The sequence below is a fragment of the Scyliorhinus canicula genome, chromosome 13 (genome assembly GCF_902713615.1).
Source record: "Scyliorhinus canicula chromosome 13, sScyCan1.1, whole genome shotgun sequence".
In the NCBI taxonomy this organism is placed as follows: Eukaryota; Metazoa; Chordata; class Chondrichthyes; order Carcharhiniformes; family Scyliorhinidae; genus Scyliorhinus; species Scyliorhinus canicula.
In genome coordinates this window covers 92,404,028-92,425,936 of record NC_052158.1, presented here as the reverse complement: position 1 = coordinate 92,425,936, position 21,909 = coordinate 92,404,028, and the positions used below count along the sequence as shown (strand labels likewise).

The following is a 21,909-nucleotide window of genomic DNA, read 5'->3' as shown; positions in this document are numbered from 1 at the left end:
CTCAAAGCATCCGCCCACAGACCCGCCTCTATCTCCCCTCCAGCTCATCTTCCCATTTGGACTTTAACTCCTCTAGCTGTGTTTCCCATGTCTGCAGGTGACCCAGACTTGAGTCCTTACATGATGTCGCCTCTACTCGCTCCCATACCGATCCCTTTGAGATAAAGATGGGGAGGCACTGGAATAAGGTCGGAAATATGCAGGGGCAGGTAGTCAGTGTATAGTGAGACACTGTGGGCGGAATTCTCCGCAAGGCCCGACACCATCGTGAAACCTGGAGAGGTTCACGACGGCGTCGGAAGCTACTCCCGGCCCCCTATTCTCCCCTACCCGGGGGGATAGGCGGGCCGTACCGGGAAACTCGGCGGCCGGGCCTTGTCCCTGGCATCAAGGCCCGGCGCGCCAAGAATGACGCCGCGGCGGAGCCTAATGACGTCAGCCGCGCATGCGCCGGTTGGACAGCTCAAACCCGCACATGCGTGGTTGCCGTCTTTCCCCTCAGCCGCCCCACAAGACGTAGCGGCTTGATCTTGCGGGGTGGCGGAGGGGAACAAGTGCATCCCCTTGAGACGCCGGCCCGACGATCGGTGGGCACCGATCGCGGGCCAGTCTCCTCCCGAGCACGGTCGTGGTGCTCGATCCCCGATCCGCCCCCCCCTAGGCCCCACACTTACCTGGAGCGCCATGTTCATGACGGCAGCGACCAGGTGTGGTTGGCGCCGTCGTGAACAGGTCGGGAACGGCAGGCCGCTTGGCCCATCCGGGTCGGAGAATCGCGGGCCGCCATGAAAAATAGCGGCCCGCGTTTCTCCGAGTGGCGTGTCGGAAAACCGGACACGCCATTTTGGGGGGGGGGGGGGGGGAATAGCGGGAGGTGCGGGAGCGGGCCTCCCGCTATTCTCCCACCCATTGTGGTTGCGGAGAATCGCGGCCTGTGCTCTATCCATCACCAACTCCCCCCCCACCCACCCCCCAACCCGGGACCAACCCTTGCAGTCCCTTGATGCTCTTAGCGCCATCGCCAGTGGCTCTATGGCCAAAGCAAATACAGCGGGGAGAGGGGACATCCTTACCTTGTCCCTCAGTGCAGTTTAAAATAGCCCGACGGCAGCCGATTCGTTCGTATACTCGCCACGGGTGCCACCGAATCACCCGAACGCCTCCCACAAATAGATCCACTCCACCCAGTTGAAGGCCTTATCTGTGTCCATCGCGACCACTACCTCCACCTCCCTTCCCTCTGAGGGCATCACGATCACATTTAAGAGCCTTCTAACGTTGGCCGTTAGCTGCCTGCCCATAATAAACCCTGACTGGTCTTCCCCTATCACCTCCAGGTCACAATCATCTATCCCTGAGGCCAAGATTTTAGCCAACAGTTTGGATCAACATTCAATAATGAGATTGGCCTGTATGACCCACATAGCTCAGGGTCCTTCTCCCGCTTCAGGATCAATGAGATTGAGGCCTGTGACATTGTTGGAGGAAGCACACTCCGTTCCGTTGCCTCATTAAATGCCCTCGCCAGCAGCGGGCCCAGCATCTCAGAGAACGTTTTGTAAAATTCCACTGGGTAGGTGTCCGATTCTGGGGCCTTAGCCGACTGCATGGCCTCCAGCCCCTCTGCTATTTCTTCAAACTCGATCGGGGCTCCCAACCCCTCCACCAACCCTTCCTCCACCTTCGGAAGCCAACCCTCCCAAAAACTGCCTCATCCCCTCCACCCGAGCTGGGGGATCAGACTCATATAGCTGACTACAAAACTCCTTAAACACCCCGTTCACCCTTGCTGGGTGGAAGGCCATGTTTCCCCCCCCCTGTCCTTCACGCTGCCTATCTCCCTGGCCGCCTCCCTTTGCCTTAGCTGGTGTGCTAGCATCCTACTGGCCTTCTCTCCACACTCGTATATCGCCCCCCCGCGCCTTCCTCAACTGCTCCACCGCCAGACAACAGACCAAACTCCATCTGTAGCTTCTGCCGGTCCTTCAATAACCCTGCCTCCGGGGGCTCCGAATATCTCCTGTCTACCTGGAGTATTTCTCCAACCAACCTATCTATCTCTGCTCACTCCACCTTCTCTCTATGGGCCCATTTCAAAATTAGCTCTCCCCTCACCACTGCCTTCAGCGCTTTCCAAACCGTTGCTGCCGAAACTTCTCCCGTGTCATTTATTTCCAGATAGTTCTGGATAGACTCCCTCACACGCCCGCACCCCCCCTCATCCGTTAACAGTCCAAAGTCCAATCTCCATTGCGGGCGATGACCACCATCCTTGCTCACCCGTAAATCCACCGAATGTGGGGCATTCGGCAATCGCCGAATACTCGGTATCAACCAGCCCCACCAGTAAAGCCCTGTTCAAGATTTTTTTTTAATCGATCCGGGAGTATACTTTGTGCACATGGGAAAAGAAAGAAAACTCCTTCACTCTTAGCCGACCGAACCTGCATGGGCCTACCCCACCCATCTGCTCCATGTACCCCTTTATTTCCTTCGCCACTGCTGGCACCCTCCCTGTCATTGACCTCGACCGGTCCAACCTTGGGCCTTTCATTGAGTGAAATATATCGTGGAAAAATGTGACATAATAAACTTTGGGAGAACGAATAAAGGAAGGAAAGATTCATACTTTTTGAGATTTTCCATTTCCATTATTTGGATAGAATTAATCCTTGGTTTAGTTAGGACATGACCTCAACACAAAGTTACGATTCAAACGTTTGTGATTTAATTTAAAAAATTTAGTGTCTTTATTTAATAAACTAAAAAAAAAGCTGGAGGTGTTGAGACAGTAAGATGACTGGGTGCCTTCACATGCTCTTGCAAAAGATAATTAGTTAGCCATTGAAACTTATATCGCAAAAGGTTTGGGAGTAGGTAATTGTTGCAATTATAATAATCTTTATAATAATCTTTATTGTCACAAGTAGGCTTATATTAACACTGCAATGAAGTTACTGTAAAAAGCCCAGAGTTGCCACATTCCGGCGCCTGGATGGGTACACTAAGGGAGAATTTAGAATATCCAATTCACCTATCAGCACGTCTTTCGGGATTTATGGGAGGAAACCGGAGCACCCGAAGGAAACCCACGCAGACACAGGGAAAACGTGCAGACTCCACACAGACAGTGACCCAAACCAGAAATCGAACCTGGGACTCTGATGCTGTGAAACAACAGTGCTAACCACTGTGCTACCGTGCTGCCCAATTCCCTCAAAGCACTATATCATTATGATCCTGGATGTGGGAGAAGATCCAGTTCGAGACCACAAACACTTTGTTTCTAGTAGGTAACATTCGAGTTTCAAGATGCTTACCGAGTGATTAAAGGCACAAGATCACAGACATATTGAACAAACAAAAATAAACTCTACTATACAAGTTCAGAAAGGCAAAATCAATTTTCATACCTATTCTATAACTCCAGCATTCAGGGCACTAATGACATACACGTGAATTATCATGCAAACCATAGTCAGATAAAAGAAAACAGGTTCCATGGATTTCTCAACAACCCACCCAGACTCTTGTCACAGTGCGAGCCAACCAACCTCACTAAAACTTTGTCTTTCTCACCACTATTTCTAATCTCCACATTTCAAGATCTCGCTCTAGAATTTTCTTCAAAAATCACTCCCACTCGGACACCTTCAATGATCCACCTCACAGGGTTTTGATCTCACCTTCCAAGATTATTTTCCCCAGGATATCCGAGCTTCACCTTCCAAATACAATTTCAGGTCTTTTGCTATGCCAGGCAAAACACCACTGCTTCAAATAGATAGTTTTATCCCAATGGCCAGCAGCATGGAGTCACCAACCTTCGGCTCCCTTCAAAGAGTTTCAGGGCTCCTCGGGCCCATCTCGCTTAAAATCTGCTCCCCGAAGCTCTTTCTGGAATTTGGAGTCCATTACTCTGCCCGTTTCTTTAATTTCACTTAACAGGACCTCTTCCTGTCCTATCATCATCCCTTAACTGGGACTGCCTTTTAGGGCCTCTCCGAGTTCCTCTTCCTGGTTTGGGACCTTCTGACTGTCCACCTTCCATGTCTGGCTCCCCTCAAGGTAATGGCTCTTGGCATCAGGTCAAATGACTTGTTTTTCCCACTGTTCTGTTTTTTTCTTCTATGTAGGCCCCTGGCCTCAAAATGTAGAACTCAAACTGAGTGCCATTTCCCAGTCAGAGCATGTGCAAGAGGCCCAAGGTTCATGGGGAATTGAAATTCCCAATCTTTGGGTGCATTGGTTAGCACTGCTGCCTCACGGCGCCGAGAACCCGGGTTCGATCCCGGCCCTGGATCACCGATCGTGTGGAGTTTGCACATTCTCCCCGTGTCTGCGTGGGTCTCACCCCCACAACCCAAAGGTGTGCAGAGTAGGTGGATTGGCCACGCTAAATTGTCCCTTAATTGGAAAAAAAGAATTGGGACACTTAATTTATATTAAAAAAAAGAAATTCCCGATCTCCGAACTTCAAATTAATGTAAGTAATTGAGTTTCATCACAATATATAGCAGTATTCTTCAAACTTCTTTTCCGGGGACCCATTTTTACCAACCGGCCAACCTTCGGGACCCAACCCGGCCGACCTGAGCGGCCCACGCCGGCCGACCTGAGCGATCCACCATTTTCTCTTACCTTGTTTGCTGCTGATAAAAATGGAGGAAATAGTTTTGGGTTCCTTTGGACCTCGTACCCTCCAATGGATGAAGGTGAAGCCTTCCGGTGTCGGAAAGTATGGAGTCTCCATCTGTCCAAATTTTTTCCTGTAAAATTTTATCAAACAAAACCCCCCGAACTTGTAAAAAATAAAATAAAATGAATAAAATAAATGAAATAAAAATTAAATGAATAAAATAAATGAATGAAATGAATAAAACCCCCCCCGAACTGGTAAACAAAATTAAATGAATAAAATAACTGAATAAAATCCCCCTGAACTTGTAAACCAAAAAGCTGCGACAGTTTAATAAAATAGCAGCCGCACTGCGCATGCACATCCGATCATCGTCACGCATGCGCATAGTTTTACGCATGCGCGCCGATGATCGTGCATGCATGTGCAATACGGCCAAACTTTTTTACATGTTCGCGGCCATTTTAAAGGCCGCTTGCAGCCACCATTATTAAAAGCCGGCTGCTGCACGGGGATTTGCGCAATCGGTAGCGCCGCGAAGGACGGCTCCGCGACCCTATGACACCCGCACGCAGATCGCGCCCCCGAGTTTGAAGAACACTGATATATATTGGTAGGAGTTGCCTTTATGTATACTTAATGTGAGGTTGCCTGACTGTAATTAATTCCTAGAATTCTTCATTGGCAGTTCACTTCACCAGCTCTTCAATATGGGAGTGCTGTGGGAAGACAAACTTGTGCTTTCTTATTCTTTAACTTTACAGGAAAGCCAGAGTCTGGATCAGTTTGCAAGATTTTGTAAGGAAGCTCCAATTATAAAATTAACTAAATTTAATAAGCGAGATGACAGGAATTGTGAGGCACCATTTTTCAACACGAAGTACGTTTCAAAACGCTAATCATTACATTGTTCATTTACATACAAAAAATAGATAAATTGATTTATATTTAACCTTGCACACTACAAAGTCCATCAGTCAATCTTTCAGAATGTAGGGGAAATGGCTGATGTGGTACATCCAAGATCACATTAGCTTGTTCACATATAAAGGAGTTTCACCATTACCGCACATCATGTAGACAGATGACTAGATATTGAGTAGAAGGAGTAAACGGCATATAATAGATTCAAGATTTGTGCATGCGAGGAATTTTGAAGTGGAACCCAGGAGGATAAATACTCAACCCAAAATCGGTGATAGATGGTATAATTTCAAATTGGAGCAGAAAGGCAGTTAGATTTATGGGACCCTTGCTTTTTAAAATAGAGCATACAATAGAATCGCAAAATGGGCATGGCAAACATATACAAGTTAACGGTTAGACTGCAGGAGTCCGTTAGCCAAGCTCAAATCACTTAATTTTGGACACTCAATTCAATCTTCATTCGAGCTTCTTCTTCAAGGAACAGAAACCAAACCAAATACAGAGGTTTAAACAACTGCACCATTTAACCTATGGAGTCAAGAAGGCTGCAGAATTTTATTTTACAAACTAAATATTTTTACTTCCATTTCTTTAGTTTTGTAGGGTTAGATTTACTCTCACAACTATTTCACATACACATCACCAGAGGTTACATGTGTAAAATATATCTAAACCGTCAGTTTGTCAGAATATTTTAAAAAAATATTCTTACCCAAATGGTCCATCAAAGTAAACTGCACGCTCCTCTATGAGGTCAATAATTCCCTTAAGATTTCCTTCCAGGCCAATCGGAATTTGAATAAATGCTGTATTATGGTTGAGTTTTGATCTGCAATTCAAAAATAAGTTTATTGGAGGAGCAGGAAAACATATTGCCCCCAAGTTTGCTTTCCCATTCAGTAACCATGGCTGATTTTCTGCCTCAACTTCACTTACAGGTCAAAAATCTATTTATTTCAGCCTTGAATAAACTCAATGTTGGTGCATTCACAACACTCTGGAGGAGAGGATTACAAAGATTCACAAACCTAAGTGATGAAATTTATCATCTCAGTCCTAAATGATTGATTCTTAATGCCGAGGCTGTGGCCCTGTGCTTTAGATTTCCTGGCCAGGAGAAACAACTTCAGTGTTTATCGTGTCAAGCCCATTTAAAATTTTGTATGTTTCAATGAGACCTCTCATTTTACTAAAATCCAGAGAGGAGGTCCAATTTACTTGGTGCATCATCAGAGGAACCAATCTAGTCAACTTTTTCTGCACAGTCTCCAAGGCATGCATATCCTTTCTTAAATATGGAGACCAAAACTGTGCAATATTCAAGGTGCCTCAATAAAACCCAGTAGATTTGCAGCAAAGATTCCTTGACGTGTAACTTCCTCAGAGTGGCATCTCCAGCGGATTGCCACTCTGGACCGATTTGCCCTCGCTGAAATTCTGAAGTCTCTTGTTTTGCCCAACCATCAATCCTCTCAGGCTAGGTGAGACTGGAGCAGTAAAGCATGCCCCTGGCTAGTGAGGAGTAACTGGTTCGCAGAGGAGAAAGCTCGCTTTTTACAGCGAGGGAGTGGAGGTCGAGTGGCTATCAGTCACGTTGGGAGAATTGGGGGGGGAGGGTTTGTCGGGTTGGAGTTGGTGTGGGGGATCCGCTGGGTGATTGTGTGTGTGGGGTTTAATTATTTGCTCTGGAGTTAGAAATTATTTTTTTTCTTCCAACTCTTTCAGTGTAAATCTGACAGAACTATCTGAGATTAGTGATTTAAATAGTTTCTGTCAGATTATTCCCAATCCAGCGTAATTGTTCGGGGGAGGTTAGACTTCTAGACACTTATCTGATAAACCCTTAAGGGGCTGGTTCAGCACAGGGCTGAAGAGCTGGCTTTTAAAGCAGACCAAGGGAGGCTAGCATCACGGTTCAATTCCCCTACCAGCCTCCCCGAACAGGCGCCAGAATGTGGCGACTCGGGGCTTTTCACAGTAACGTCTTTGAAGCCTACTTGTGACAATAAACGATTTTCACTTTCTAAGTGGAAACTTCCCAGAGGAACTTCCCAGTGGATCATTGAGGTACTTCCAAAGTGTGACGCTGGGGAACCAGGACGTTATGGGTCCTTGTGCCCCAGTCCTCTTGCAATCAAGGCCAACATGTTATTTTAGTTGCTTACTGTATGTGCATACTAGCCTTTTGTGTTCTCCTTACACGAGTACACCCAAACCTCACTGAACATGAAACATTTAAATTTACTTTTCTTTTATTATTAAGTGTATAACTTCCCCACACTGCACTCCATCTGTCACCGTGTTGTCCATTCAATTGTTTATATCCCTTTGAAGTTTCTGTCTCCTCAGCTTGATTCCAACCTCACTTTGTATTAAACAAACTTTGATACATTGCTTTCAGTCTCTTCACCCAAGTTGATATTTGGATGTTAAATAGCTCTATTCATTATGGCGCTCGATTAATTAGTTTGCCAATTTAAAACAACTTGTCTATCCAAACACTCTGCTTCCTATCAATTAACCAATCCTGGTCAGTTTCACTCTTTTTCAGCTTCTTGGTTGCCTTTTGCTGGGTCTAAAATTCTCCCAAATCTCCAGGCGCACTGTTATCTTTTGCAACATTATAAACCTCTTCTTTTAATTTAATACTATCTTAACTTGCCTCGCAGACCAAGGGCGAATCTTTCTCACTCAGTGTTGTTTAAATTGGAATGTATTTTAGAATAAAATTGGGAGTCATTTAGGTTTCCCACTGTTCATTTACAGCCATTAGACCACTTTTTAACCTTAGACCTACATAATTAACAATGAATAAGTTTAAGATTTTTGTTTTGGACGAGTATATTACTTTCAAGTTTCATTTAGAATTTAATTGTTCTTATGTAGACCACAACAATTGGGTCCTCCCTTCCCACTCTAACTGCAATGAGATGTCTCTGGCCCTGACTCTCTGCAGCCAACAAAACTATCAGAATTCTCAGAGACAGCTGGAGTGAACAGCATCTATTCGCCTGACTACAATTTCATCCATTGCTACAGCATTCCTTTACATTCTCTCCACTTTGAATGGCTTTTTGTACCATGGTCAGTTTGCCCATTCATTGTGAATAATTTTGAGTTTATGTCGATTAGGATTATATTCACTGTAGTTTAGAAGAGCGAGAAGGGATCTCACATAAACTTACAAAATGTTAAGAGGATTAGACAGGGTAGATTGAGAAAGAATGTTTCTGATGATGGGGGTGTCCAGAACTCGGGGTCATCAAAAGTATAAGTAACCTTTTAAGACTGAGTTGAGCAGAAATGTCTTCACCCAGAGAATGGTGAATCTGTGGAATGCGCTACCACAGAAAATAGTTGAGGTCAAAACTAGTTTCAGGAAGGAATTAGATATAGCTCTTGGGGCTAAAGGGATCAAAACACATGGGGGGAAAGGCAGGATCAGGGTATTGAACTTGATGATCAGCCATGATCATAATGATTGACGGAGCAGGCTCGAAGGGCTGAATGGCCTCCACCTGCTTCTATTTTCTACGTATGCATTTTCGATGTTCAGTAATTCTTATTTCTTGCAACAGTTTCAAACAGTAACATTAAGTGAAAATTGAATAGCAAAAGCAAAGCACAGGAAGTCCATTTGGTTGCCAATGCAGACACCGGATTTTCAGAAATACTGTTCAAAAAGGGTCTATAAATGTTTGATAGCCCTCATGATTTGGCAGCACACTGTCTCCATACAAACTGATCCTGGGTTCGAGATGAAATAAGCAATGACTTAATGGTATTCTTGTAATGAACTCCAATTGGCTTTATTGGTTGGCCAATTGGAGTATGAGCTCCCTCAATGATAGCTCATTGAGGGGGCCCCTATAATCGCCTGTGTAGGCTTTGTGAGCAGTCTTAAGTTGACTGGACTGCTAGCAGCACTGTTTGTAGCTGCTCCTGTAATATCGTTATTGTAAATAAATATTGGTGTGGTGACAGAACTACTGCCTCCCGTGGATTACTACAGTGGCGACGAGGTAAACTACGAATTTTGCAGAGACCAGCTGCCGCACTCGGAGGGTAAGCCTTGCCATTTTAAAAATGCCGTTTTTTGGGAGGTTAGAGGCATTCGACCCGGCTATTGAGGACTGGTCCCAGTATGTGGAGAGAATGTGTTACTTCTTCTGGGCAAATGATATACTGACGGACGAAAGGAGACGGCTTATCCTGCTGTCGGCGTGCGGACCCTCCGCTTTCGCCATTATACGTAGTCTGACTTATCCCGATGCGCCGGACACAAAAACTTTCCAAGAAGTAACGGAATTGGTGAAAGAGCACTACGACCCAAAACCACCCCTCATTTTGCGTAGGTACAGATTCTACACAGCGAAGCGGGAAGACAGGGAGTCAGTCACGAATTTCTTGACCCGCCTGAAAAGGCTGGCGGAAAAATGTGAGTTCGGCCCGACGCTAAATGAAATGCTTCGGGACCGGTTAGTGTGTGGTATAAACAACCTCACAATACAGAAACGCCTGTTGGCGGAAACGGAGCTCGACTGCAGGCAGGCGTTACAGATCGCACTGTCCCTAGAAAAGGCAGCAAGTGGGGCGCAGGAACTACAGGGCACGCCAATGGAGGTAGATACCTGTGAGAGGGACTACCACAACGGGTCCTGCTACCAGATAGCCGCTCTCAGGAAAAACCTGAGGAATAGAGGGAAAAAGGAAAACCCCAGAACTGCCCCCAAGTCTGCCAGGACTAACTGGAGACAGAGGGAAGTACCGGCTGAGGCTCCCCCAACAGAGAAGGACCGTTTCTGGCACCAGACAGAGTGGGGTAACAACGACAGAAACCCTAGAAGGAGGTGTGCAAAAGAGGAATGGTAGGTGGGGACGCAGGGAAGTACACCACCTAGACGCCCCATCCTCCTCCGAAGGGGAACAATTATATAGTATTACAACGAAGAAAGCAGAACCCATTAGGATTACCCCACGGGTGAACGGGCGGCCGACAATAATGGAAATAGACACGGGTGCAGCCGTATCAGTAATGGGAGTGGCAGCATTTAGAAAAATCAAAGATGGACTCCAGCCACTAACCCTAACAAAAACATCGACGAAACTTAAAACCTACACGGGGGAATCCCTGGAAGTTCTAGGCACGACTCATGTACCTGTGGAATATGAGAAACAATTGCTCAGATTACCGTTGACAATAGTAGAGGGCTCCGGACCGAGCTTAATTGGACGGAACTGGCTGAAAGACCTAAAATTAGATTGGATGAAAATTTTCCAGAGTGGAAGCGGGCAGTTGAGTGGAGTAGTCCAAAAATACCCGGAGGTCCTCTAGGAAGGTTTGGGGGAAATCATAGGCGCCAAAGCAACTTTGCACGTGGACCCAGAAGCCCTTCCGAAATTTTGTAAGGCCAGGCCGGTATCTTTTGCATTAAGGAAGAAAGTAGATGACGAAATAGAAAGGTTACGGCGCGACAGCATTATCAGACCAGTACAATTTTCGGAATGGGCAGCGCCGGTGGTACCAATTTTGAAGCCAGACGGCTTGATAGGTCTCTATGGAGATTTCAAACAGACAGTAAACAAATACGCACTGCTGGACAAATACCCAATCCCGAAAATAGATGACCTATATGCCAAATTGGCAGGTGGGCTTTTGTTCACGAAACTAGACATGAGCCACGCCTACCTGCAGTTAAAACTGGACAAGGGCTCCCAGAAGTTTTGCTACGATCAACACGCTGAAGGGCCTTTTTCGTTATACTAGGCTACCTTTTGGAGTGTCATCAGCCTGCGCTATATTCCAGCGTACGATGGAAAATATTCTGCAGGGACTACCGCAGGTGGCGATTTATTTGGACGATGTCTTAATCACGGGTAGGACAAACAGGGAACACTTAAGGAACCTGGGGGAAGTGCTCAGGTATTTTGCAAAGGCAGGCGTACGGCTAAAAAGGGAAAAATTTGTTTTTCTGGCCCCACAAGTGACGTACCTGGGATATAAAGTAGACGAGTCAGGCTTACATCAATTAGAAGACAGAGTAAGGGCAATAAAAGAAGCCCAGCTCCCACCACAGTCCAGGAGTTACGATCATTTCTAGGGTTGGTAACCTATTATGGAAAATTTATTGAAAATAGGGCATCCATCCTAGAACCCCTCCACCAGCTACTAAAAAAGGGGCAAGAATGGAAATGATCCACCCGCCAAAACCGAGCATTTAGGGACATTAAGGAACAGCTGTCATCCGAAAATGTCCTAGAGCATTATGACCCAAGGAAGGAGTTGGTGCTCACTTGTGATGTATCCCCCTACAGGGTAGGAGCTGTCTTAGCCCATAGAGGAAGGAATGGGGAAGAACAGCCAATAGCCTATGCTTCGAGGACCTTGGCGATGGCTGAGAGGAAGTACGCCCAAATCGAGAAGGAAGGACTGGCGGTGATATTCGCAGTAAAAAAATTTCACCAGTATCTGTACGGGCGGAAATTCACCATAGTGACGGACCATAAGCCGTTATTGGCGTTATTAAAAGAAGACAAGTCAATACCCCCGATTGCATCAGCTAGAATCCAAATTTGGGCGTTGCTACTGGCGGCATATAGATACGTTCTGGAGCACAGACCGGGGACGCGAGTAGCACTTGCAGATGCTTTGAGCAGACTTCCCCTCCCGGATATTCCGCCGCAAATACCAAAATTAGAGGAGACAGCAATGACTCTAAATTTTTTGGACACCCTACCAGTAGACGCACAACATATTCGGTTGTCGACGCAAAAAGACCCAGTTTTAGCCAAGGTGAAGCATTTACTGCTAACAGGGGAACTGGAAAGACCAGTGGAGCCCCAGATGCACCCATACTGGAGCAGAAGGGACCAAATAACCGTAGAAGACGGTATCCTATTATGGGGAGCCCAGGTAATCGTCCCAGCTCAGGGCCGTCAGGCAATCTTAACTGAGTTATATCACGGACACCCAGGAGTGTCTAAAATGAAGATGCTAGCTCGAAGCTACGTTTGGTGGCCAGGTTTGGACACAGACATAGCAGCCTTGGTACGTCGGTGCCAGGAGTGCCAACATGGGCAAAGAGTGCCACCAGCGGCGCCATTGCACCCGTGGGAATGGCCAGGCAGACCGTGGACCCGCCTGCATATTGACCACGCCAGCCCTTTCATGGGCTCAATGTTTTTGGTGATAGTGGACGTGCACTCCAAATGGTTGGACGTCCACCGGGTAAACACGGCAAGCACAGCATCGATAATTGAAAAGCTCAGGGCCTCGTTTGCAACACATGGACTTCCGGAGGTATTGGTGTCGGACAACAGAACGGCATTCAGAAGTGGGGAATTTGGAAAATTCCTGAAGGAAAATGGAGTCCGTCACATCAAAACGGCCCCTTACCATCCAGCGACCAACGGCCTGGCAGAGAGAGCAGTCCAGACACTTAAAGCGGGACTCAAGAAGCAGCCAGCAGCGTCAATAGACACAAAGCTCTCCCGCTGGCTGTTTGATTACAGGACCACACCGCATTACACAACGGGCATACCGCCAGCTGAACTCTTAATGGGAAGGCGGCTGCGAACGAGGCTGAGTCTCCTTTTCCCAAATTTAATGGGGAAAGTGAAGAAACAACAGGAGGCCCAACGCAGGGGGCATGATAATAGTCGGCAGCAGAGACATTTCCAGGTGGGGGCACCGGTTTGGGTCAAGAATTATGGGAATGGACCAACGTGGGTCAACGGCACGGTAGAGTCCCAAACAGGGCCCATATCCTATGAGGTTTCAATAGGAGGTAAGGTGCTGAAGAAACACCTAGAATAAGGGCAGCGAAACCACACCTGGAGGCAGGCGAAGCAGGACCACCTCAAGCTGGGATAGCCCAGACGGAAAGGATACCCACACCCCAGCCCCGAGCAATTCCTCCAGACCCCGTCATCCATTCATCAGAGTCGAAGATGGACACACTCGACGAGGCCGCCGCGACACCTCTCCCCGAGGTGGAGGAAGAACAACTTCCAAGGAGGTCGTCAAGGAAAAGACGGGCACCTATAAGGTACACCCCGCCCACTTCGGAGAACGACCCGGCGGACGACATAGAGGTGACAGACCCAGACATGAGGAGCAGGAAGAAGCTCAGAGGAATGCTAGCTGGCAGGAATTCCTCGGACCTTGGGGGGGGGGGGAGGGGTGTAATGTACTCCAATTGGCTTTATTGGTTGGCCAATTGGAGTATGAGCTCCCTCAATGGTAGCTCATTGAGGAGGCCCATATAATCACCTGTGTAGGCTTTGTGAGCAGTCTAGCAGCACTGTTTGTAGCTGCTCCTGTAATATCGTTATTGTAAATAAATATTGGTGTGGTGACGGAACTCCTGCCTCCCGTGGATTACTACAATTCTGAAGGAAGGGGGTCCCAAAAGAGGCAGAAGAAAAATAAAAGAAATAGGATCAGAATGTCTGCTTCTGACTGCTTGCTAGCAAATTCTGCTGGAAGGACAAGGCTTAACTGCAACAATCCAGAGGTTCAAACAGCCCAATGACAGACGCTATCATAGTGCATAAATGTGAAGTTATTTAACACAACCTGTGGAATTGAGTCTTACGTCCTTCAAAGAAAGGCAAAAGAAACAATGAAAGTGTATTCTATTGACAAGCCTCTCATAGACAAGACCCCTTAGAGTAAAGTTTATCAAGTACTACAGACCTATCAAATTATGCCCTGCTAATAATTAACTGGCCATACAACTTTCAGCTCTGTAAAGTATTGCATAGCCTTATGATGTCACCAGCACCTTTTGTTAAGTCTCAACCTGCCACCTAGTGGTAGTAATTTAGATGAACAGCATCAACAGCAATTTGGTTGCAAACTGGACAAATATGGAAAATAAACATATAGAACATAGAGTGCTGAAGGAGGCCATTCGGCCAATCGAGTCTGCACCGACCCACTTAAGCCCTCACTTCCATCCTATCCCCGTAACCCAATAACCCCATCTAACCTTTATTTTGGTCACTAAGGGCAATTTATAATGGCCAATCCACCTAAATTTACATCTTTTGGACTGTGGGAGGAAACCGGAGTACCCGGAGGAAACCCATGCAGACACGGGGAGAACATGCAGACTCCGCACAGACAGTGACCCAGCAGGGAATCGAACCTGGGACCCTGGCGCTGTGAAGCCACAGTGCTATCCACTTGAGAGAACATTGTTTAGGACCAATAGAAAAGATGAAGGAAATGGAGTGGCAATATTGTTTTAAGAAACATGAAATGCTCCAGTGATGATTGATGTGGACAAGGAAAGGATACAAGAGCCACCAAGGTTGGAGTTCAAAAATAATAAAAAGAACTGTTGTATTGTGGAGGTGTATTCACATCTCCAAATTGTGGAAAGGAAATCGAAGATGAAATCTGCAGGCTGATGAGAGAAATAAGTAGAAAGAAAATAACATTATTCTGGGAGTGACCCATATCAATTGGGACAAAGAGTGAGTAAATGGAGAAAAGGAAATGGAATTCTCAAAACGTTTGCAGGACTCCTTCCTCATTAAAAGTGAGATCAGATTTCTCTCCCCCGCATCCCCCACCCACCCCCAAACCCCGAAGAGAAGAGGATTGTCACTTTATAGAGGATTATCAAAAAAATTGCATTGATCTATATCAAAGAGAATGATATTGGAGATTAAATGAACTTTGAAGTTGCTGATTATGAGATGACTGATATTTCAATGGAAAAGAGGGAAAATGTACATTCTTGTAAATGAATGGAAGATAAAGTGCGAGCGCGACAGGATACATCCTGAAGCGCTGAGGGATTAAGTTGTGATAGAGGGCGTAAAATAATATTTCAGGGCTCCTCCAGTGTGGATGGGTGTCAGAGGCCTTCAAAGAGCCAAATCTAGCGCCCATTTTTAAAAAGGAGATGGAGCTAATTGAATAATCGTTAGTTTAACATCTGTGGCATGGAGAACGTTTAGTCTACACTTAAGGATGAGGTTACCACGAATCTGGATAAAGGGAAAATAGTGGTAAGTAGCCAGCACAAATTTCAAAAGAACAATTTGGCTTGACAAACCTTACGGAATTCTTTCTGTAGATAACAGATATAGAAGATGTGGGAACCGCAGTCAATGAAACACTCATGGACTTTAATAAATCCTCTGACAAAGTGAAAGATTGCTAGAGAAGTGGATGATGAACGGAAACATGCGAGGCGAGCAAACTGGATTCAAAATTGGTCAGAAGGGAGAAAACAGAGTGTGTAACAGACAGTCTTTTATAAGTGGTTGCTGTCCCTTCGGGTTCTATTCTGGGATAGTTCACTGTGTGTACCAATTATTTGGATATAGGCCAAGAGGGAGTGGTGTTGAACTACCAAAAGAAACTGCAAATGAACAGTTATATGATCAGGAATAAGCTGCGAGGTGATGCAAAAAAACAGCAGCAGAATTATGCAGTAAGTGGAAAGCAGGCTCAATTCTATGGAAGAGCAGAAGAACTTAATACTGTACAGGTTCACATAACATTAAAGGCAGCACCTCAAGTTGATATGACATTAACAAAAGCTCATCAGAATGTATCATTTGTGATGCTATTTAGTGAATCTTTGCTATTTCCTTGCCACTGTCCAAATACCTCATCACAAGGGTGCGTTCAGATGGGTTGCCTCATTTCAATCTTGCGATTTATTGAAGGCAATGTCATAAATGCTACAAACTATTTCACGTCACCACCCCAGCAACAAAAGAAGTTAAGTCTTACTTTGATATGGTGTCACATATTAGTATCTTTGTGGATCATCTGGTCTTTGTCGTGGGAAATACAGCTAGCTTATACTCAGCACTTCCTTCACAACCTGGTGATTCATTTATGCAAAACTGCAGTTTCAAAACCATATCCTACCCCTTGTTCTTTATTCTTTCATGGGTACGGGCATCATTTATTGTTGATTTCTTATTGTCCTCAGAAGGTAGTCGTAAGCTGCCTTTTGGACCGCTGAATTCCATGTGGTGTAGGTACAAGCACTGCTGTTAGAAAGCTGGTTCCAGGATTTTGTCCCCATGACGGCGAAGGAATTGCAATAAAGTTCCAAGTCAGGATAGGGTATGGCTTGGATGGGAACTTACAGGTGGCAGTGCTCCCATGTGCCTGCTGTCCTGGTCTTTCTAGATGGTAGAGATCACGGGTTTGGAAGGTGCTGTTGAAGAAGCCTTGTTGAGTTGTCACAGTCCATCTTGTATATAGTACACACTGTTGCCAGTGTGGAGATGGTACAAATTCCCTGTAGATTGTATCTTGTCTCCCTACATCTATCTTGTAGATGGTACAAATTCCCTGCACTGTGTTCAAACATGAATATGCCATGTTAACTAAATAATGGGTGTCCATCTACCCATTGTCTCTTATTCACTGTTTTATTCCCTTACGCTTACAGTTCTGTGGGTGCCAGTAGCTTGGCTATGACCCCCTAAATGGCCAGTTTCTAAGTCTGTGCAAGGGATATATATATCATCTCCATAAAGCACAAACTTAGTTGACTGTACATCTCTGTATCAGGCAAATTATGATGAACAGAGTGTTCAAGCCTGCTGCCTGACCGTGTGCATCAAATGCCACACTAAACTGCAAGTCATCTTCCCCCCCTGCCCCGCATACTCCCCAACACACCTATTCCCCAATTTAAATATTGGCCTGACTCCGAATGTCGGAGCAAGTGGCAGAAAATTGAAAATACTAGCATTCATGTGAAATATCAGATTATAACAAATTAAAATAGCCAGTTTGTTAAAGTTTCTCACATTATAGAACAAACCTTATTTGTTGAAGAGCTCGATTAGGATTAGCTCCCAACCGGTCCAGCTTATTTATGAACGTTAAAAATGGAACATTGTAACGCTTCATCTGTCTGTTTACAGTCATTGTCTGGCACTGAACTCCCCCGACAGAACACAAAACCAGAACTGCTCCATCCAAGACTCTTAGTGCACGCTCGACCTCTATCGTAAAATCAACATGACCTGTAAAAGCAGCAAAACAAAGTGTGATTAATGAACATGAATATCTGACTTGCTATGGTACAAGAATGGCTCGAGCACACTTCTTTGGCATTCTGTGCTGTCAAGGACAAAATTAAAAATGCAAGTAAATTAATAATTTCTAGAAAGATTTAGAAATATAGAAATGCAAACTCAATTTCTGAAGCAATGTGTGATCAAATCCCTACATGTTTCCCATCTCCATCACTGTAAGCACCTACAGCCCTACAACCTGATCTCACTGCTCCCCCAATTCTGGTCTCGTGTGCAGCCATGATTTTATTCCACTGTTGAGTGGCCTTCAACCCCAAGACCCTCTACTCTGGATTCACTCCCCATTTCTCACTCCACCACGAAAACGCTCCATTAAACCTATTTCTTTGGACAAGATTTTGGTCATCTTTCCTAACATCTCCTGCTGTGGCTCTGTGCCAAATTTTGTTTAATAACGCCCAAGAATGCTTCTTGGCTTCTTTCGCCATGTCAAAAGGTGCTACATAAATAGAATTTACTGCTGATTTGCTTCAATCTCCAATGTTCAATGAATAGCAAGAGGTAAAAATGTCTACAAGAAACCAATTCTTTGTGCAGATACTTCAATAATGACTTACTACCAGTATTTTTAAAAGACTTTTAACACTGCCTTGAAACCTCTATATGTAAATACACAGCATGTTGTCCTTCCTTCCACCAAGGTAGGTCCCAAATTCAATCTCTAACCTATAGTGAATTAATTTGTCTCAAATAAAAGACTTAGGCTGAACTGCATAATTTCTCTTCAACTCCTAGGTAGAAAACAAAATGGGTTCCTATCTCCAATGATATTTGTTGGAATGATACGTACGTGGATTTGAGAGAATTAAATTAATCTCGCCTGTAAAACACTGCTATAGTAAAATAACGATGGCGTTTTTAGCATATCAAACAATGAAATATGCGAGATGCTTCACAGGGACATTATAAAATAACCTTAAACAGAGATATTAAGATAGATGACCAAAAGTTGTCAAATAACTAAGCTTTAAGATGCATCTTAAAAGAGGAGGCAGAGGTAGAGATTTAGAGGTGAAATAACAGAGCACTGCCACCAACAGTAATTCAAATCGAGGATGTTCATGAAGCCAGGAATAGAAGGTGCCTTGCAGCATTGTGTAGCCAGAAGGGATCAGAGAGATAGGAAAGGGTGAGGTCATGGAGGAGTTTGAAAAGAGTGAGAATTTTAAAATCAAGGTGTTCCTGAACTGAGAGCCAGTTTAGGACGGATGAATGAAACTCTGTGTACAATGTGAAAGATTAGTCAGGTGTGCACGGCAATTGTAAAGTCGAGAGCAGGCTCGTCAACCTCTGGCCGGATGCAGCCCCTGAGGCACCTTCATGTGGCCTATCACGTTTTTGGACACAGGCTGTTGAAGATCTCATGGAGACAATTTTGAAAAATGCTGAGAGTCTGATCCTCCAATTGTTTCTCCATACTTTCAGTTGTTGATGGGCTCTCGGGTGAGCCAATGATCAGCTAATGCAGGGAGGAAACAGCCTATGATTGGACAAGACAAGTGCAGTCATTTGCCCGGAACGTTTGAATTATCTATTGCAGCAAGGGGAGCGAGCATGCATGGACGGGTTGGGGACAACAAGCATGCAAAGAGGGGGATGCCATCCTGCAACACTCTACCCCACCACCATCACAGCGCAACCCCAGCTCTGGAAGGGAGCATGCTGGGTGATCTCAGAGATGCCTCGATTGTGACCATCTTCAAGAAAGGAGACAAGGCTGACTGTGGAAATTACAAAGGGATTTCCCTACTTTCCATCAGGGGAAATGTCATTGCAAGAATATTCCTCAACCGCCTCCTCCCAGTGGCTGTAGAGCTCCTCACCGAGTCTCAGTGCAGCTTCCATCCATCAAGAGGCTCAATAGAAATGATCTTCAGTGCACGACAAATCCAGGAAAAGTGCAGACAGCAGCATCAACCTCTGCACATGGCCTTCTTCAATCTCGCAAAGGCCTTTGACTTTGTCAACCGTGAGGGATTGCGGAACGTCCTCTTCAAATTCAGCTGCCTGTAGAAATACGTCATCATTCTCTGCCTGCTCCGATGGCATGCGTGCCGTGATCCACACCAATGGAACCACCACAGACCAATACATGTGCAAACAGGGATCAAACAGGGTTGAGTCATCACACCAAATCTCTTCTCCATCTTTCTTGCAGCAACGCTCTACCCCATCACTCTGAAGCGCCCCGCTGGAATGGAGCTAACCTACCGGACAAACGGGAAACTGTACAGCCTTCAACGCCTCCAGGCCAGAACCAACACCACCCCAACTTCACCAAGCTGAAGTACGCAAATGACGCCTGTGTGCGCGCACACTCAGGGCGCAAGGTGGCCCAGTGGTTAGCACCGTTGCCTCACGCGCTGAGGACCCAGGTTCAATCCCGGCTCTGGATCACTGCCCATGTGGAGTTTACACATTTTCTCCGTGTTTACGTGGGTCTCATTCCTACAACCCAAAGATATGCAGGCTAGGTGGACTGACCATGCTGAATTGCCTCTTAATTGGAAAAAAAACTGGGTACTCTTAAAAAAAAGTGTGCGCGCACACTCAAGAGGCCAAGCTACAAACCATCGGCGACACATTCACTTGAGGTACATGAGAGAATGGGCCATAGACTAAACATCCAGAAAACAAAGATCTTCTCGCAGCCTGCTCCTGCCTCACAAAACTGCTCCCCGACAATTAAGATCCATGGTGAGCCCCTGGGCAATGTGAATCATGTCCCATACCTCGGGAGCCTCCTCTCGACACGAGAAGACATTGATGATGAAATCCGAGTTCGACTCCAATACGCCAGTGCAGTCTTCAGATACCCGAAGACAAAGATCTCAAACCCAGCATCAAGCTCATGGTCTACAGAGCAGCTGTGTTTCCCACCCTCCTGTTTGCATCAGGAACATAGACAATATACAGCAGACACCTCAAATCCCTGGAGAGATATCACCAAAGTTGCCTGTGTAAAATCTTGTAAATCCACTGACAGGAGAGGCATACCAACATGAGTGTCCTCTCCCAGGCCAATATCCCCAGTATAGAGGCACTGGTCATACATGACCAGCTGCGATGGGATGGCCACATTGCCCAAAACAAATGCTCTACTCCAAACTCAGCAATGGGGACCGATCACTAGACAAGAGGAAATTCTACAAGGACAGTCTAAAAGCCTCCCTATACAAATGGAACACCCCATCGACATGTGGGAATTGCTTGTCTTAGAATGGAGACTGGAAAAGCATCCGCAAAGACGCCAATCACCTCGAGCATCGCAGAGAATCCAGAGCTTGCCATCCACCCACCTCATCAAACACTATCTGCCAAACCTGTGGCAGAGTCTGCGGATCCAGGATTGGACTATTCAGCCACTGCAGAATCCAGAAGCAAGTAATCCTCGACTGGTCGGCACGGTGGCATAGTGGTTATCACTGTTGCCTACAATGCCAGGGACCCGGGTTCAATTACTTGGGTGACTGTTTATTGAGTTTGTAAGTTCTCCCTGTGTCTGTGTGGGTTTCCTCTGGGTGCTCCAGTTTCCTCCCACAATCGAAAGGTGTACAGGTTAGGTGGATTGGCTATAATAAAATTGCCCCTTAGTGAGTTTGGATAGGGTTAGTGGGATAGGGCTGGGGCGTGAGTATAGATTGGGTGCTCTTTCAGAGGGTCGGAGCAGACATGGTAAGCCTCCTCCTGTACTGTAGTAATTTATAAACCTAAGTGACTTCCCAAGAAGGTGGCAGTCAGTGCGTGTTGGTGTGTGTGGGGTGGCAGAGTGCATATTTGTGTATGTGGGGGTCAGTGAGTGTGTATGTGGGGGTCAGTGAGTGTGTGTGTGTGTGTGTGGGGGGGGGGGGCAGTGAGTGATTGTGTATGTGCATGGGAGGCAGTGAGTGCGTGTTTATGTGTGGGGGGGGAAGCAAGTGCGTGTTTGTGGGCTCGTAAGGGGCAGTGAGAGTTTGTGTATGTGTGTGTGTGTGAGAGAGAGTGTGAGTTGGGGGGGTGGCTTGGGTGGCGCAATGACAGCATTGTGTGTGTGAATGAGACCGTGCGCCTTACTCCTCGTCACATGTCTCTCTTGCTCACCAACCCACCAAAACACCTTTGAGTGAGTGAATGGGCTGGGGAGACACATATGCAATTCTGGGTCATTTTCATTATTAGTTTTGGATTGGATTGGATATGTTTATTGTCACTTGTACCGAGGTACAGTGTTTAATTTAGCAAATTAATGTTTCAGCATTGCTTAGCATCTACTCGGATTT

At 45.9% G+C, this 21,909-nt stretch overlaps 1 protein-coding gene across 2 annotated transcripts in view; it reads right to left on the bottom strand.

The window, feature by feature from the left end:
- Positions 1–21,909, bottom strand: part of gfm1 (G elongation factor, mitochondrial 1) — a 96,490-nt gene that overhangs the window by 62,042 nt on the left and 12,539 nt on the right. For both annotated transcript variants that reach the window (XM_038815142.1, XM_038815143.1), the window contains exons 4-5: positions 17,374–17,578; positions 6,279–6,395 (exon numbers count right to left, since the gene is read on the bottom strand). In XM_038815142.1, coding sequence (XP_038671070.1) covers positions 6,279–6,395; positions 17,374–17,578 — 322 coding nt within the window. The remainder of the gene's footprint in view (positions 1–6,278; positions 6,396–17,373; positions 17,579–21,909) is intronic.